The 16,092-nt window shown below is 38.5% G+C and overlaps 1 protein-coding gene across 1 annotated transcript in view; it reads left to right on the top strand.

The window, feature by feature from the left end:
* The window catches only part of LOC133445641 (junctional adhesion molecule 2A-like), a 20,042-nt gene extending 4,683 nt beyond the window's left edge, over positions 1-15,359 (top strand). Inside the window, exons 2-10 of the mRNA XM_061722964.1 lie at positions 1,078-1,143; positions 3,457-3,567; positions 4,132-4,281; positions 8,230-8,411; positions 10,838-10,946; positions 11,495-11,602; positions 13,735-13,753; positions 15,164-15,212; positions 15,321-15,359. Coding sequence (XP_061578948.1) covers positions 1,078-1,143; positions 3,457-3,567; positions 4,132-4,281; positions 8,230-8,411; positions 10,838-10,946; positions 11,495-11,602; positions 13,735-13,753; positions 15,164-15,212; positions 15,321-15,359 — 833 coding nt within the window. The remainder of the gene's footprint in view (positions 1-1,077; positions 1,144-3,456; positions 3,568-4,131; positions 4,282-8,229; positions 8,412-10,837; positions 10,947-11,494; positions 11,603-13,734; positions 13,754-15,163; positions 15,213-15,320) is intronic.
* The last annotated feature ends 733 nt before the right edge of the window (positions 15,360-16,092 follow it).

The raw sequence follows: 16,092 nt of genomic DNA, 5'->3' as shown, positions 1-16,092 counted from the left end.
ACTTAGGTTTATTGTGTTCAATTTAATGTTACTAATGGTCTAATGTGCATAGACCAGGGGTCGGAAACCCACGGCTCTAGAGCCGCATGTGGCTCTTTAGCGCCGCCCTAGTGGCTCCTGGAGCTTTTCAAAAACGTTTGACCTTTTTTTTCTTCTTTTTTTCCTTTTTTTTTCTTTTTCTTCCTTTTTTTTCCTTTTTTTCTTTTTCTTTTTTTCCTTTTTTCTTCCTTTTTCCTTTCCCTTATAATCTCGACATTTTGATTTTTTTCTCGAAATTTTGACTTTTTTCTCCACATTTTGACTTTTTTATCAAGATTTTACCTCAACATTAATCTTGACATTTCGACTTTTTTCTCGACCTTTCCACTTTTTTCTCGACATTTCCACTTTTTTCTCGAAGTGCATACTGAAAAAAAAAAATCTCCCCCAGTTCTAACTAATATAGAAACATGCAGCATGTGTTGTCTTCATTCTAAGGCTTATACAAGACTTTTCATTTTTTGCGGCTCCAGACATATTTGTTTTTTGTGTTTTTGGTCCAATATGGCTCTTTCAACATTTTGGGTTGCCGACCTCTGGCATAGACTAATAGTACTACTGCCAGTGAGTGCAGATCAAGAGCGGCTTCCTGGGCCTGGATGGCTGTGCATTTGGCCGAACTGATTTGGGATGAAACGCATAACTGACGATAGAATCTATGTGACCGGCAAGTGTTTTTTTTTATTTATTTTTTATTGAGGCCAGTGGGGTGGCCAGCAAATTTGTAGGGGGCGCCGTGGCCACCCCTGGCCCCCCCTGCCCCCCCTGCCCCCCCCCTGGTGGCGCCCCTGTTGTAGAGGTCCCACTTCTGAAAAAGTTGCTCAGCTTTTCCTTTCCAGTTAGATTTCAGCACATTTTACGTTCAGATTAAATTAATTTAGTAAGGAAAAGCTATGTTTATAAAGTCAGACGTGTCCGTGTGGGTCGGATTATCTCCAGAGGAAAAGAGAGCAGAGGCACGATGTTTACGCACCATGTTGATCCCACTTTTGTCCTCTCTGGAGTCTGAGACCTGACTGATGATTGTTACTCCTGCAGGTCCCGTCTGTCTCTCCGTGACGGTGAGCAGCAGTAAACCCAATGTGGAGGTGCACGAACACTCAGGTGAGACGGATCAAGACTCCTCCCAACAAGTGGTCAGTTATGGAGTTTAAAGCCAGAAGTATAAAAAAAAAACTTGTATAAAGACTTCTGTTTCCAATAAAATGAGCCATTCATTAGGGATGGACTAAAAAATGTATCATGATAATTACTGGCATTTATCCTGATAACGATAAAAATGACGATAAAAAAATACCAATTCAACTCCACCTTTGTAACTATAAATCTATCACCACATTCAGTCTTTGGAGCCAAATCACTGCTCTAAAAGATACTAAATACTATCTCTACTATGCTAGCTTTCTCTCTTTCTTTCTGGCTCATTTCTTTTTTATTTATTTCTTGCTCATATCTTTCTTTCTTTCTTTCTTTCTTTCTTTCTTTCTTTCTTTCTTTCTTTCTTTCTTTCTTTCTTTTTTTCTTTCTTTCTTTCTGGCTCATTTCCTTCCTTCCTTCCTTCCTTCCTTCCTTCCTTCCTTCCTTCCTTCCTTCCTTCCTTCCTTCCTTCCTTCCTTCCTTCCTTCCTTCCTTCACGTACGTTGTGCGTTGATTTAACGCAGAACCATAAATCAGTTTTACACAAAAACATCATCAACGAGAATTTATCGTTTTTACCGTGAGATACAAATTCTTACCGTGGGAAATTTTTTTTACGGTTTATCGTGAACGGTAAAATATCGCCCATTCCTACCATTCATTCATAAATAGGGATAAAAAACAGAAATTTTACAAGAAGACATTTTTTAAATCTCTCTTTCATTGAGTAGCAGCGACTTTAGATACATTTCTGTGTACAAATGTTTATATTTTGCGCATCTCTGAGACAAAAAAAAGTCGGATCAGCAGTCAAACCACAGCTAAACACGTCTATCCAGGTTTAAATAAATTTGATCTGTGTCCTCCGTCCTGACTGGACGCTGCTGGTCGGCTCAGGGGCCGGATTCACCAATAAGTTCTTAAGAAAGATCTTAAGAAATGTCTTAAGATCTAAAATTAAGAAGTTCTTAAGTGAAATTCCTCAATATTTTCTTAAGAACTGTCATTTCTTACGAATTTCTTATTTTTCCTACTTAAGAACTTCTTAAAATATGTCATTGCACGCGCCAACAAACAACATTTATACAGGTAGTTTGGTCTTATCCCTCACTCACTCACTAAACATGGAGAAGGAGAAAAAGAGATGCAGGAACTTTTCAAGGTTATGGTGGATGAGATTAATGTGTGAAAAAAATTACCATTGGGGGAAATTAATAATAATTAACTACCACGCTAACTAACATGCTAACAAACAGTTAACAGGCTCTTTGTGTAATTAACAGAGGTGGAAAAAGTACAAAAATATTGTACTTAAGTAAAAGTACAGATTTTCTGCTTGAAAATGACTTAAGTAAAAGTAAAAATGACCCATTAAGGACATTACTTAAGTAAAAGTATAAAAGTACCTCAAATTAAATATAATAAAAGTACCAAAAGTACATGGTGTAAAATGTACTTAAGTACAAAAGTAAAAAGTACAAAGTACACATTTCTTTTCAATAGGATTGCAAAGAAATGAAGTCCCAACATTGTCATGCTGTCGAAAGTGGTTTTATTCCAAGAATTTGCTTACAACTCTAAATAATGGTGATTTTATTCTGACCCCTTTAGCGTTTGTCTCCATTACCCCATTTTAATTTCCCGCCTCTACTGTAGCGAGTAAAGACGTGTCCAATTTTAAGCGGATTAAAAGTACGATTTTTTTCCTTGAAAATGTAACGAAGTAAAAGTAAAAGTACAGAAAAATAAAAGTATCAATAAAAGTACAAATTCTCAAAAATCTTACTTAAGTACAATAACGAAGTAATTGTACTTCGTTACTTTACACCACTGGTAATTAATTACAAAGTATATCCTCAAACGATGACCTACTAGTCTAAACTTGTCTAAAATGTGTTGAAAAAGGTGATATTAGATTCTTACCTTTTCACAGAAGACATCTTAAGACAGGTCAAGGTTGTCTTAAAGTTAAGAAAAACTCAAGAACAAATTTGAGAACTTTTATTTCAAGAATACCATTTATTCTTAAGTTTTTCCTAAGAAGAAACTTAAGAAGAAAGTTGAGAAAATACTTAGAACTTTTTTGGAGAATATGACTTCTTCTCTTTTTTCTTCTTAAGACTGAACTTAAGAAAAAATGACACTTAAGAATATTTTTTTTCTTAAGAATGTTTTGTGAATCGGCCCCTGGTCTCCTCCAGAACCTCGTTCAAAGGCAGGTTCTGTCCACCAGAAAACACTGCAGGAATGTCCTAAACCCAAACCCTTCCTGTTCTTCAGATGCCGTGCTGTCCTGCGAGTTCAGGACGGAGAAAGATCAAAACCCTCGGATCGAGTGGAAGAAGAGAGGGAAGGGGGTGACGTTTGTTTACTACAACAACAAATTTATGGGTGAGTAAAAAAAAAACAGCAAGTATTCCTGATTAGATCCCTTGGTGTTCATGTACGGTGGCCGACAAGGGCCAAATGCACTGCAACGGCCTGCAATGGCCTAATGCGTCTCAGTTAAGTAAAACGGCTACAAAAAAAAGACAAATGCAGCATCATCAAACGCGCTGCAAATAGGGAAATGATGCAAAGCACAAAACGATATAAAACGAGAAACCATAGAGCTGTTACGCTGAGAGCGCCCCCTGCAGGTTTGGAGCACTTCCGGTTGTAGTGACCGGTCATGAAGCGTTTTTCTTTTGAAGATGGTTTCTTGTTTTATATCGTTTTGTGCTTTGCATCGTTTCTCTATTTGCAGCGTTTGATGATGCTGCATTTGTCTTTGTTTTTTGCAGCACGTTTTTTCATTTGCACCATGTTCCTCTTTTTGTACCTCGTTTAGAGTTTGTGAATTTGAATCGTTTCTGTACTTGAAGCCGTTTTCCTTAACTGAGACGCATTAGGCCGTTGCAGTGTGATTGGCCCTTGTCGTCCACCGTATTCATGGTCGTGACCTTTGACCTTCAGGGTCGTACGCGGGACGCGCCAAGATGGAGGGAGCCACGCTGACCCTCCACGCCGTCAGCCAGAAGGACTCGGGGGAATACCGGTGCGAGGTGACGGCCAGCGAGGACCACGTCAACCTGGGGGAGGCCACGGTCGCCCTCAGCGTGCTGGGTAGGACAAAAACGCTGATAGAAATCAAACAGCCCTGTGTGTCAGGAGGTCCAAAACAAATCACGTGACCCTGCCGAGGTTTATGACCTAGATAGAACAAGTCTGCCTAAGCCGGGGGTCGGCAACCCGCGGCTCTAGAGCCGCATGCAGCTCTTTAGCGCCGCTGTAGTGGCTCCTGGAGCTTTTTCAAAAATGTTTGACCTTTTTTTTCCTTTTTTCCTTCTTTTTTTTCCTTTTTTTCTGTTTTTTCCTTTTTTCTCCTTTTTTTCTTCTTTTTTTCCTTTTTTTTCTTGTTTTTTTTAATTTTTCTCTTTTTCTTTTTTTTCTCCCTTTTTCCTTTCCTTTTTAATCTCGACATTTCGACTTTTTTCTCGAAATTTTGACTTTTTCTCAAAATTTCAACTTTTTTCTCGAGATTGTACTTCAACATTAATCTCAACATTTCCACTATTTTCTCGACATTTCCACTTTTTTCTCAAAGTTTTGACTTTTTCCTCGACATTTCCACTTTTTTCTTGACATTTTGACTTTTTTCTTGACATTTCGACTTTTATCTCGAAATTTTCACTTTTTTCTTGACATTTCCACTTTTTTCTCAAAATTTTGACTACCGGTATTTCCTCGACATTTTGACTTTTTTCTCGACATTTCGACTTTTTTCTTGAAGTGCATAATGAAAAAAAAAATCTAACCCCAGTTATAACTAATATAGAAACATGCAGCATGTGTTGTCTTCATTCTAAGGCTTATACATGACAATTTTTTGCGGCTTATTAGTTTTTTGTGTTTTTGGTCCAATATGGCTCTTTCAACATTTTGGGTTGCCGACCCCTGGCCTAAGCATATTTTTACATTTCTGCATGCTATACTGCTATTTTATGGAGTATTTTTTATTTGCTATGCATCAAAACAACCCATATAAGCCAATCTTTAATATTCTGCATGTTACAAGTCCATCCTAACTAAATAAATTGCTAAAAAGTGCAAATAACTACCCAAAAAATGTAAATCGTTTTTTTAATTTTGCACATATTTTTCTGAGTACACAAATCCCACCGCTAGATCCCTCAAAACTGTAAATGGAAAAAAGTAACACAGAAGCCTTTCAAACCTCAGGAAATGTATTTGGAATTAATTCATACTTTAGGTTTTGAGATAAATCATTTTATATATCGCGTTTAGATATTGCTTCTTATGGTTCTTGTATAGTGAGTGTGTAGTGTGTGTGGTGTGTGTAGTCGCTTTCGTTAAAATCTCTGATAAAAAGCACGAACAAGAGCGTAAATTCAAACCGACTAGTTTCGCGAGGAAATGACGTCAGCTCCCTTAAAAAAAAAAAAAGCTAATAAAATTTTTTTTTAAATACAACCTGATGACACGTGATGTTGCCGTACCAGATCTATAAATAACCTGCAATCAATGACAATTATGAAGATTTCCGCAATTTTACTGGATTATTATGATTTTTTTTCCAAACGATTTAATGGATTAAAACTCTGCCACACTAAATGCAAGATATGTAAATTAAACTCTTCCAGTTTAACCTGCAGAAAGAATTATTGCTCTGTTTTATTTGGTTGTAATTCTACATACGTTTTAAAAATCAATGTGCAAACTCCAGCCGGTCTTAAAGGGTTGGAGAAGAGACAACGCCTGGCGTTTTACGTCTTATCTTTTTATCAACATCAAATTGAATCATAAGCTACGCGACATAAAACATGGACTTTTTGCCAGAAAGAGAATAAAAAGATGAGTGTTTAGTAGAAATCCGGATAAGATGAGTTTATCCGCGTTAATCAAGGCTTTAAGCTGCCTTGAGAGGGAACTCGCTGAGTTTTATTCATGACCCTGAAAGTTATAGTCTTATCTGAACGCGCTGCTCTGTTGCTAGGCAACAGATGACAGAAACAGCATGTGGTAACTCTGCCTTTCAGACTCAGTAAAGAGGTTTCATCAGCGGGTCGGGGGATGAGGAGGAGACGTGTCTGGCTGCGGAGGCGCGATCAGACTTCATAATCACTTCATAATCACTTCATAATCTCTCTACACCTCACATTCAAAAAGTGGTTGGAAATAAACACGAGGTCAAAACTTCATATTTTCTTTAGAATCAAATCTTTAGTCTTATAGTCAGAAAATTTGTATAAAAATGTTTACGCATGCTCCGGCGGCGTTTACGCTGGAATTCAGGGGAGGAAGGAAGGAAGGAAGGAAGGAAGGAAGGAAGGAAGGAAGGAAGGAAGGAAGGAAGGAAGGAAGGAAGGAAGGAAGGAAGGAAGGAAGGAAGGAAGGAAGGAAGGAAGGAAGGAAGGAAGAAAAGAAGGAGGGGGGAAAGAAGGAAGGGGGAAAAGAAGGAAGGAAGGAAGGGAGAAGGAAAGGAAGGAAGGAAGGAAGGGAAGGAAGGGAGGAAAGAAGGAAGGAAGGGAAAAAGGAAGGAAGGGAGGAAGGAAGGAAGGAAGAAAAGAAGGAGGGGGGAAAGAAGGAATGAAGGAAAGAATGAAGGAAGGGTGGAAGGAAGGAAGGAAGGAAGGAAGGAAGGAAGGAAGGGGGAAAGAAGGAAGGAAGGAATGAAGGAAGGAAGGAAGGAAGGAAGGAAGGAAGGAAGGAAGAATGAAAAAAGGAAGGAAGGAAGGGAGAAGGAAAGGGAGGAAGGAAGGAAGGAAGTAAGAATGAAAAGAAGGAAGGAAGGAAGGAAGGAAGGAAGGAAGGAAGGAAGGAAGGAAGGAAGGAAGGAAGGAAGGAAGGAAGGAAAGAAGGAAGGGAGGGAGAAAAGAAGGAAGAATGAAAAAAAGGAAGGAAGGAAGGAAGGAAGGAAGGAAGGAAGGAAGGAAGGAAGGAAGGAAGGAAGGAAGGGAAGGAAGGAAGGAAGGAAGGAAGGAAGGAAGGAAGGAAGGAAGGAAGGAAGGAAGGAAGGAAGGAAGGAAGGAAGGAAGGAAGGAAAGAAGGAAGGAAGGGAAAAGGGAAGGAAGGAAGGAAGAAAAGAAGGAAGGGGGAAAAGAAGGAAGGAATGAAGGAAGGAAGGAAGGAAGGAAGGAAGGGAGAAAAGAAGGAAGAATGAAAAAAAGTAAGGAAGGAAGGAAGGAAGGAAGGAAGGAAGGAAGGAAGGAAGGAAGGAAGGAAGAAAAGAAGGAAGGAATGAAGGAATGAAGGAATGAAGGGAGAAAAGAAGGAAGGAATGAAGGAAGGAAGGAAGGAAGGAAGGAAGGAAGGAAGGAAGGAAGGAAGGAAGGAAGGAAGGAAGGGAGAAAAGAAGGAAGAATGAAAAAAAGGAAGGAAGGGAGAAAAGGAAGAATGAAAAAAAGGAAGGAAGGAAGGAAGGAAGGAAGGGAGGGAGGGAGGGAGAAAAGAAGGAAGAATGAAAAAAGGAAGGAAGGGAGAAGGAAATGAAGGAAGGAAGGAAGGAAGGAAGGAAGGAAGGAAGGAAGGAAGGAAGGAAGGAAGGAAGGAAGGAAGGAAGGAAGGAAGGAAGGAAGGAAGGGAGAAAAGAAGGAAGAATGAAAAAAAGGAAGGAAGGGAGAAAAGAAGGAAGAATGAAAAAAAGGAAGGAAGGAAGGAAGGAAGGAAGGAAGGAAGGAAGGAAGGAAGGAAGGAAGGAAGGAAGGGAGAAAAGAAGGGAGGGAGAAAACAAGGAAGGAAGGAAGGGAGAAAAGAAGGAAGGAAGGAAGGAAGGAAGGAAGGAAGGAAGGAAGGAAGGAAGGAAGGAAGGAAGGAAGGAAGGAAGGAAGGAAGGAAGGAAGGAAGGAAGGAAGGAAGGAAGGAAGGAAGGAGAACTAGGTCATTTTGACCCAGCACAAGGGTTAAACTCTGAAGGTCACTGACTTGTGTTTGGACCCCCTAGTGGCCGGCGGAGGAACTGTGACACTGTTCACGTACGACGCAGAGGTGTTGGAAGCGGTTTAGATGTTTATGTAGTAAACTTGTTTGCTCTTTCTCCCGTGTGGCGGCTAGTTCCCCCCCACGTCCCGTCCTGCGACGTCCCGAGCTCGGTGTTCATCGGCGCCGACCTGGAGCTGCTCTGCAAGGACCAGCTGAGCGTCCCCCCCGCCACCTACCGCTGGTTCAAGGACAACAAGGCCCTGGCGCCGTCCGGGGACTCTCCGTACAGCGTCGACGCAAAGAAGGGCTCCCTGGTACGTAGGCTCGCCACCCGTCCCGTAAAATAAGGAATTGTCCTTTATTTGAGAAAAAAATGTTGCGTCCCGTATTGAACTAATACGGGATGCGATTTGTCCCATATTTTCATTGGGAATTGGGAATCAAAAGTTGCGTTCCGTATTGAACCAATAGGGACATATATTATGCTCTTATTTATTGATGTCATAATATACAGGTGAAGGTCGGAAAATTTGAATATATTGCAAAACATCATTCGTAGTAAATTTAACTAAAGGTGAAACAAATATATTATTTCCCACTACTTTCAAAGTGAAATATTTCAAGCCTTTATTTGTTATGATTTTTATGATTATGGCTCACAGTTTATGAAAACCCCAAATAAAAAATAAATTAGAGAATATTTTATGAAATCAATAAACAGTTCCATCATCAAAATTATAACAAATAAAGGTTTATCATATCTTGCTTTGCATGTAATAAGACTAGGTAATATATTAGTTTCACCTTTTAAGTTGAATTATTGAAATAAATTAACTTTTACACCATATTCTAGTTGAATTATTGAAATAAATTAACTTTTACACCATATTCTAGTTGAATTATTGAAATAAATTAACTTTTACACCATATTCTAGTTGAATTATTGAAATAAATTAACTTTTACACCATATTCTAGTTGAATTATTGAAATAAATTAACTTTTACACCATATTCTAGTTGAATTATTGAAATAAATTAACTTTTACACCATATTCTAGTTGAATTATTGAAATAAATTAACTTTTACACCATATTCTTCACCTGTAGACTATATTATACATCTGGGCTGATGTTACATACATATAATAGCAGGCTATTTCAGTTGCTAGTATGGTTGTCTGTCTCTACAGTCATGCAAGTTCAATGCTATTAAAGCACTTTAAACTTTAAATCAAAGCATTTAGTTTTTTTTATATAAAATAAACACATTTTTATGCAGTTTAGAAGTTTTGGGGCTTTTTTTTGGCTCCTGCGCTGCTGAAATCGGGGCGTCCCTTATTTCTATTTCTGAAAGGTACGTCTGGCTACTCTGGAACAGTGTTTCCCTACCGGACCCCTAATGGGCCATGGTGTCATTGCAAGGGGTCCTTGATGATAATTCTTTTTTTTTTTCATAGATTCACTAACATTTACAGTATAGAAAAAGATTATTCTTTTACTCAAATGTGACTGAGACCTTTATCTACCTAAACTACATGACCTTTCTTTTCTTTTTCACAAGTGTATTTCGTTGTATTTTAATAAGAAATCTTGAACCTGCTTGCATTGTTGAAGTTACTGCATGAAACTGTTGATACAAACTTAACACAATCTGCATCCTTTTCCAATTATGAGCCCCCTAGTTTCAGTGGGGATACGCCATTCAGCTCTTAAAAAATGCTTTTATTGTGAAATATTTGCAGGAAGTGGTTGGGCTCACTAACTTGCAATGTTAAAGTTAGAGCTCGAAATTGCAGTAATGTGAGATAAAAAACCAAAGCAGATGATAAGCACAGTAACAAAAAGAAAAGAAACGAAGTAGACGATGATGGCTAGTATAAAATAAAAAGACAGGTTGTTCTGGACCAGGGATCAGCAACCCGCAGCTCAAGTGGCTCCTGGAGCTTTTTCAAAAATGTTTGACCTTTTTTTTTCTTTTTTTTTTTTTACTTTTTTCTTCTTTTTTTCCTTTTCTCAACATTTCAATTTTTTTCTCGAAATTTTGACTTTTTCCTCGACATTTCGACTTTTTTCTCAACATTTCGACTTTTTTTCTCGAAATTTCGACTTTTTTCTTGAATTTTTGACGTTTTTCTGGACATTTCGACTTTTTTTCTCAACATTTTGACTTTTTTCGCTAAATTTTGACTATTTCCTCGACATTTCGACTTTTTTCTCAACATTTAGACTTTTTTCTAGAAGTTTTGACTTTTTTCTCGACATTTCAACTTTTTTCTCGACATTTTTACTTTTTTCTCGACATTTCGACTTTTTTCTAGACATTTCGACTTTTGTCACGAAGTGCATAATAAAAAAAAAAATTCCCCATTTATAACTAATATATATAAATGCAGCATGTGTTGTCTTCATTCTAAAGCTTATACAAGACTTTTGATTTTTTGCGGCTCCAGACATATTTGTTTTTTGTGTTTTTGGTCCAATATGGCTCCTTCAACATTTTGGGTTGCCGACCTCTGATCTGGACGTAGCAGAGTCTGAGCCACCGGAAAAGAAAAAGAAAACAGACGGCAAAAACAGACTTTACAAAAAAGAATATATCATGTTGGGATTTACAGAAACTGATTCGGGGCTAACTTGAACATTGCAGGGAAAGAAGAGGTTGAGGACCACTGCTCTAGAAGATGCTCTTCACCTCTGTGGAGACTCATTCTGTCTGTTTTCTTGTCTGTTTCTGGAGCAGAAGTTTAAAAGCGTGTCCAGGGACGATGCAGGGATGTACCGCTGTGAGTCCTCCAACAGCGTGGGGGCGCCCAAGAGCTGCGTGGCCCAGCGGCTGAAAGTCATTGAATGCAAGTACTTCTGCCGCTGATGCTTGATTGTGATAAAGAAGTGAATTATTATTATTATTATTATTATTATTATTATTATTATTATTATTATTATTATTATTATTATTATTATTATTATTATTATTATTATTATTATTATATAAATAAATATTAATATAAATATTATTATATAAATATATATATTAAATATATATATATATATATATATATATATATATATATATATATATATATATATATATATATATATATATATATAATAATTGTGATAAAGAAGTGAATTAATAATAATAGTAATAATATTATTAGTATTATTATTATTAATAATAAATATATATATATATATATATTATTGTTATTATTATTAATAATTATAAATATATTAATGATAATAATAATAATAATAATGATAATTGTGATAAAGAAGTGAATTAATAATAATAATAATAATAATAATAATAATAATAATAATAATAATAATAATAATAATAATAATAATAATAATAATAATAATAATAATAATAATAATAAATCTCCTGTCCTTCCAGACCCTCTGAACATGACGATTCTGATAGCAGGAGCTTCGGGCTTCGTGGCGCTCGTCCTGATCTGCTGCATCTGCGTTTGCATCTGTCGCCGCCGAGGATGCTGCAAGAGTGAGTGTTGCCCTGATGCTGCAGATGTTTTCAGTGGACTGAACCCGGCTGAGACCCGGCTGAGACCCGGCCTAGACCCAGCTGAGACCCGGCTGGGACCCGGCTGAGACCCGGCTGAGACCCAGCTGAGACCCGGCTGGGACCCGGCTGGGAACCAGCACCTAAACTTAAGCAGCTCCTTCTTGCAAAGTCAGGACAAAAGTCCTGAGCAGAACGGGAATCGAGTGTGAACCGTCTCACTCTCCTCCCACTTTAGTCTTTGAAAAACATTTACGTCCATCTAGGTTTAGTGATGATGTCATCTGTACTGACCCAGTCTGACCCGTGGAGAACTAGAACCGACACCGACACTGTGGACGTGTTTAATTCAGCCTCCAGGGACGGACCGGCGTTCGATATTACAAACCTGCGTTCAATGAAGTCAGACCTGGCGGTAATAGACTTGTAGACAACACCGCCCTAAACCCAGACCAAGACCAGGACCAGAGAGTATCAAGACCAAGACTAGTTCAGGTCAAGACCGAGACCAAACAGAAACCTAGTTATTTCCTGATCCTGAGTTGTAGACCATTTTATTTTTTTTATTTATCCTTTATTTATCCAGGAAAGTCCCATTGAGATATAATAACTCTTCTGCCAGGGTGTCCTGGTCAAGATGGCAGCAGAAAAATACATTCAGTTTCATATAAAAGAAAATACATACAAGGACAAATAACTACAAAAAAATAAAAACATATCAAAACAAGAAACAAACAAACATAAAACATACAAGGATCAGAAAGCTAAAAAGAATTCATGACAAATAATGGCACTTGATTAAAAACAATGACATTGTTCTGTGAAAAATGATTTTAATATATGTTTGAACATGTTAAGAGAGGGTAAATATTTCAAGTTGAGTATGTGTTGTAGCTCATTCCAAGCTTGCGGTGCATAAAAGGAAAAGACCGATTTACCAACTCTGTTCGAGTGCTTGGGACCATGAGGAGAATTTTCTCTGATGATCTAGTGTTATAGCTACTAGAGTAATATTTTAATAAATTGGATATGTACAGAGGTAGTTTACCCAGTAATACTATTGCAATAAATATTAACAAATGTGATTTTCTCCATCAGCTCCATCCTGGTTCTAGTTTCCATATGAGCTTGTTTTCAACTGCAGATCAATAACACAGAGAAGTGGATGATGATGTTGAACTCACTATAATGTTTCCATCCATCAGCTGAGATCAGATCTGTGTGGCGACTGCACTACCGCTATTTCTACACTATTGGAGGATTGACTCCAGTGCTTTTAAGGATTGACACGACTACTAACTAGTCCCAAAGTCCTCTAGCAGAATAACCAGCTCCAACACCCCCCTCCACCTCAGAAAAGAATGAATAGTAAATGTTACTGATTTAAATTGGACTGAATTTGGAGATGAAACCTGAATTTTAAATATTAAAAGATACAATTATAGATTTGAAATTATATTATTTACCATTACAGTAATCAGATTACACCGTATATCAGCATCACTGAAATGGACCTGATGCTTAATCAATCACAACGATGTGCAAATATTATTCATATATTTATTCAAACAAGGCCGTTATAAACACACAACTTTAATTAATGAAATCAGATGCTCTGCAGACGGAACAGAAGTTTCAAAACCTGCATCGACGACTGAACGTCATAAATTCTCCTCCTTTTGGGTTCAATGACAGTTTTTGTCCGAATCCGACAAACAGTGGTTCTGGCTCTGGCTCTGGTTCTGGTTCTGGTTCTGGTTCTGGTTCTGGTTCTGGTTCTGGTTCTGGTTCTGGTTCTGGCTCTGGTTCTGGTTCTGGTTCTGGTTCTGGTTCTGGTTCTGGCTCTGGTTCTGGTTGAGGACGAGTGCCGGCACCTGGACCGATCCGTCTGTCTCCCCGTTTCTGTGTTTCATCTTTCAGCCGCTCGTTTGTGTTTTATGGCCCTGAGTTACGGTTTTACTGCTTTTCTTATCATCGTCTGCAGCAGGAAGTGATTCAGAGACGCTGCTGAACCTCAAATGATAGAAAGACAAAGTAGATCAGACAACAATAAACGTTTACGTTTTGGTCTTTATCCATTTCCTGACTGTTTCTTCTGTTTTCTGTTTCAACAGAGAGCAAGAAGACTAAAAGGTGAGTGTGGTCGTCTGCAGTACTCGAGTTGTAAAAAAGAATCAGGGGGGATGGTGGATTTTATCATTTGGGGACAGATCATTTGTGCTGATTACAAATAATATAATATATTACAAATAATAGCAGTGACCAAAACAGCTGCAGAAATACTGCAGGAATGACATAGCAGCAGTTAAATGCAGCCTTCTGTAAGCTTTAAATATCCACTGGGCTTACATCAAATACATCAAAACACAAAAATAAAAAACACTTTTCTGAACTTATCAATATGACTCTGTCCTTCACAGGATAAGTAAAATGGATCACTGCAAAAACTCAAAATCTTAACAAGAATATTTGTCTTATTTCGAGTTAAAATGTCTCATTTTAGTAAAAAAATCTCATTACACTTAAAACAAGACTCATCACTGGAAAAAACAACAATTTTCACCTGTTTCAAGTAGATTTTCACTTACAATAAGTAGAAAAATCTGCCAGTGGAACAAGATTTTTTTGCTTGTGAAGGGAGAAAAATACATTTTGTGTCCTGAAATGCCCTGAATTCCCAAAACACAGCTTTAAATAGCCATGCACCTGCTATTTATTATAACAAATGTAAACTGTGAGAGAGGAGCTAGTTCACACGGGATTTTGCTCCCGTGTGAGGCAAGACTTATTTTGAGAACTTGCGGGCTGGGGGGTGCTGAGTAAAAAGGTATAAAGACAGGACAGCCGGAAGTCCGGGTCACAGTCAGCTGCGGGTCTAGTGCACGACGCCCAGCGGGGGTTCTTTTTGGCCTACTCTGTCAGAACTGTTCGGCTCTCCAGTCTCTTGTGTCGAGGTAAGAGTATAAGGCCTTAGCCCTCTGTAATTGTGTGTAATATTGCTCTGCTATTTGTGGGGGACACCTTATCCTAGCAAAAAGAGTAATTGTGTGTGTGTCTTTATATGCAAATGCTTGCTTTTCCGGCTGGTAATAAAGGTTCATATATCATTATAGCAAAAGCGAGTGTGTGTGTGTGATTCATTTTGGTGCAGCCGACCACTTTCGAGCCTTAATCGATTTTCTCCCAAAACAGCTTGTAATAAGAAGATAAATCTCCCACTGGCAGATTTTCCTACTTATTTCAAGTGAAAATTTACCTGAAACAGGTGAAAATTGTCAAACAAGTTATTTTTCTGGTGTTATTTTTTCTGGTAATGACTCTAAATGTTGAAATAGCAGTAAAACCACATTCATTGATGAAATGACATAAGGGATGGAAAGGGGGGATGGCAGTTTTACAGGAGGGATGATTTGGACCGTTTTTATTTTAGGGGGGGGGGTGCCATCCACCCTCATCCCCCCTCAACTCCAGTACTGGTCGTCTGTAAAGTCTCTGTTATTTGGTCAGTGACCTCTGAGTGACCTTTGGTCCTCCGTCTTTCAGCGCCCGGTCCTACCACCCGCCCGCCCCGCCCCCCCCGCCCACCAGAACCGTGAGTGATCAAAGCCGCCAGCGCGCTTGGTTCTGTGTTTTTGTTCAATCCTGTTGAGTGACTTTACCAAACAGGAAGAGGTTGATTGTGCGTCTCTCTGCTCCGCAGTTCAAACACTACCGGCAGACGCAGTCCTTCATGATCTGAGGACGGAACACCGAAACACCGAAACACCGAAACACCGCCGCCTCGTCACGGACCGGGGGGGAATTCCTGCTCAACTATGTAATGCTACTGGTTATTGGACGACTGTTTGCTGCTCTGAGACGGATGGATGGATGGATGGATGGATGGATGGATGGACGGACGGACGGACGGACGGACGGACGGACGGACGGACGGACGGACGGACGGACGGACGGATGGATGGATGGATGGATGGACGGATGGATGGATGGACGGATGGACGGATGGACGGACAGGCAGATAAACAGTCAGATAGACGGACAAACAGTTGGTAAGACAGACAGAATGACAGTCAGACAATAAGATGGACAAACAGATAAACAGACAGTCAGACATCCAGCCGAAGCAGAAACAGGGTTTAAACCAGGGGTGTCAAACTCATTTTGCTTGGCGGGCCGGATTTGACCAATTTTTTTCTCGCACGGTCAAAATAACAAAAACTGTCTGGAATTTTTTTTTTCTAATTCTTTCTTTTTACTATTGTTATCTAATCCTATATCAGTTTAGTTAATTTTAAAGGAAATATGCACTTTGTTTACACTCTAATTATGTAAAATATATTTCTTCAGGATCTTTTCTTGAAATGTCTTTTTTTTATTTCAAATTATGTAAGATACTTTTAATATCATTTTACAAAAGATAAACAGAAACAAGTATGTTTTTTTTATAGGAAATTTAATTAAAAGCAAAATCT

This window comes from Cololabis saira, chromosome 6 (genome assembly GCF_033807715.1).
Source record: "Cololabis saira isolate AMF1-May2022 chromosome 6, fColSai1.1, whole genome shotgun sequence".
In the NCBI taxonomy this organism is placed as follows: Eukaryota; Metazoa; Chordata; class Actinopteri; order Beloniformes; family Belonidae; genus Cololabis; species Cololabis saira.
The sequence above is the reverse complement of the archived record's forward strand: the minus strand, read 5'-3'. Positions and strand labels throughout refer to the sequence as shown.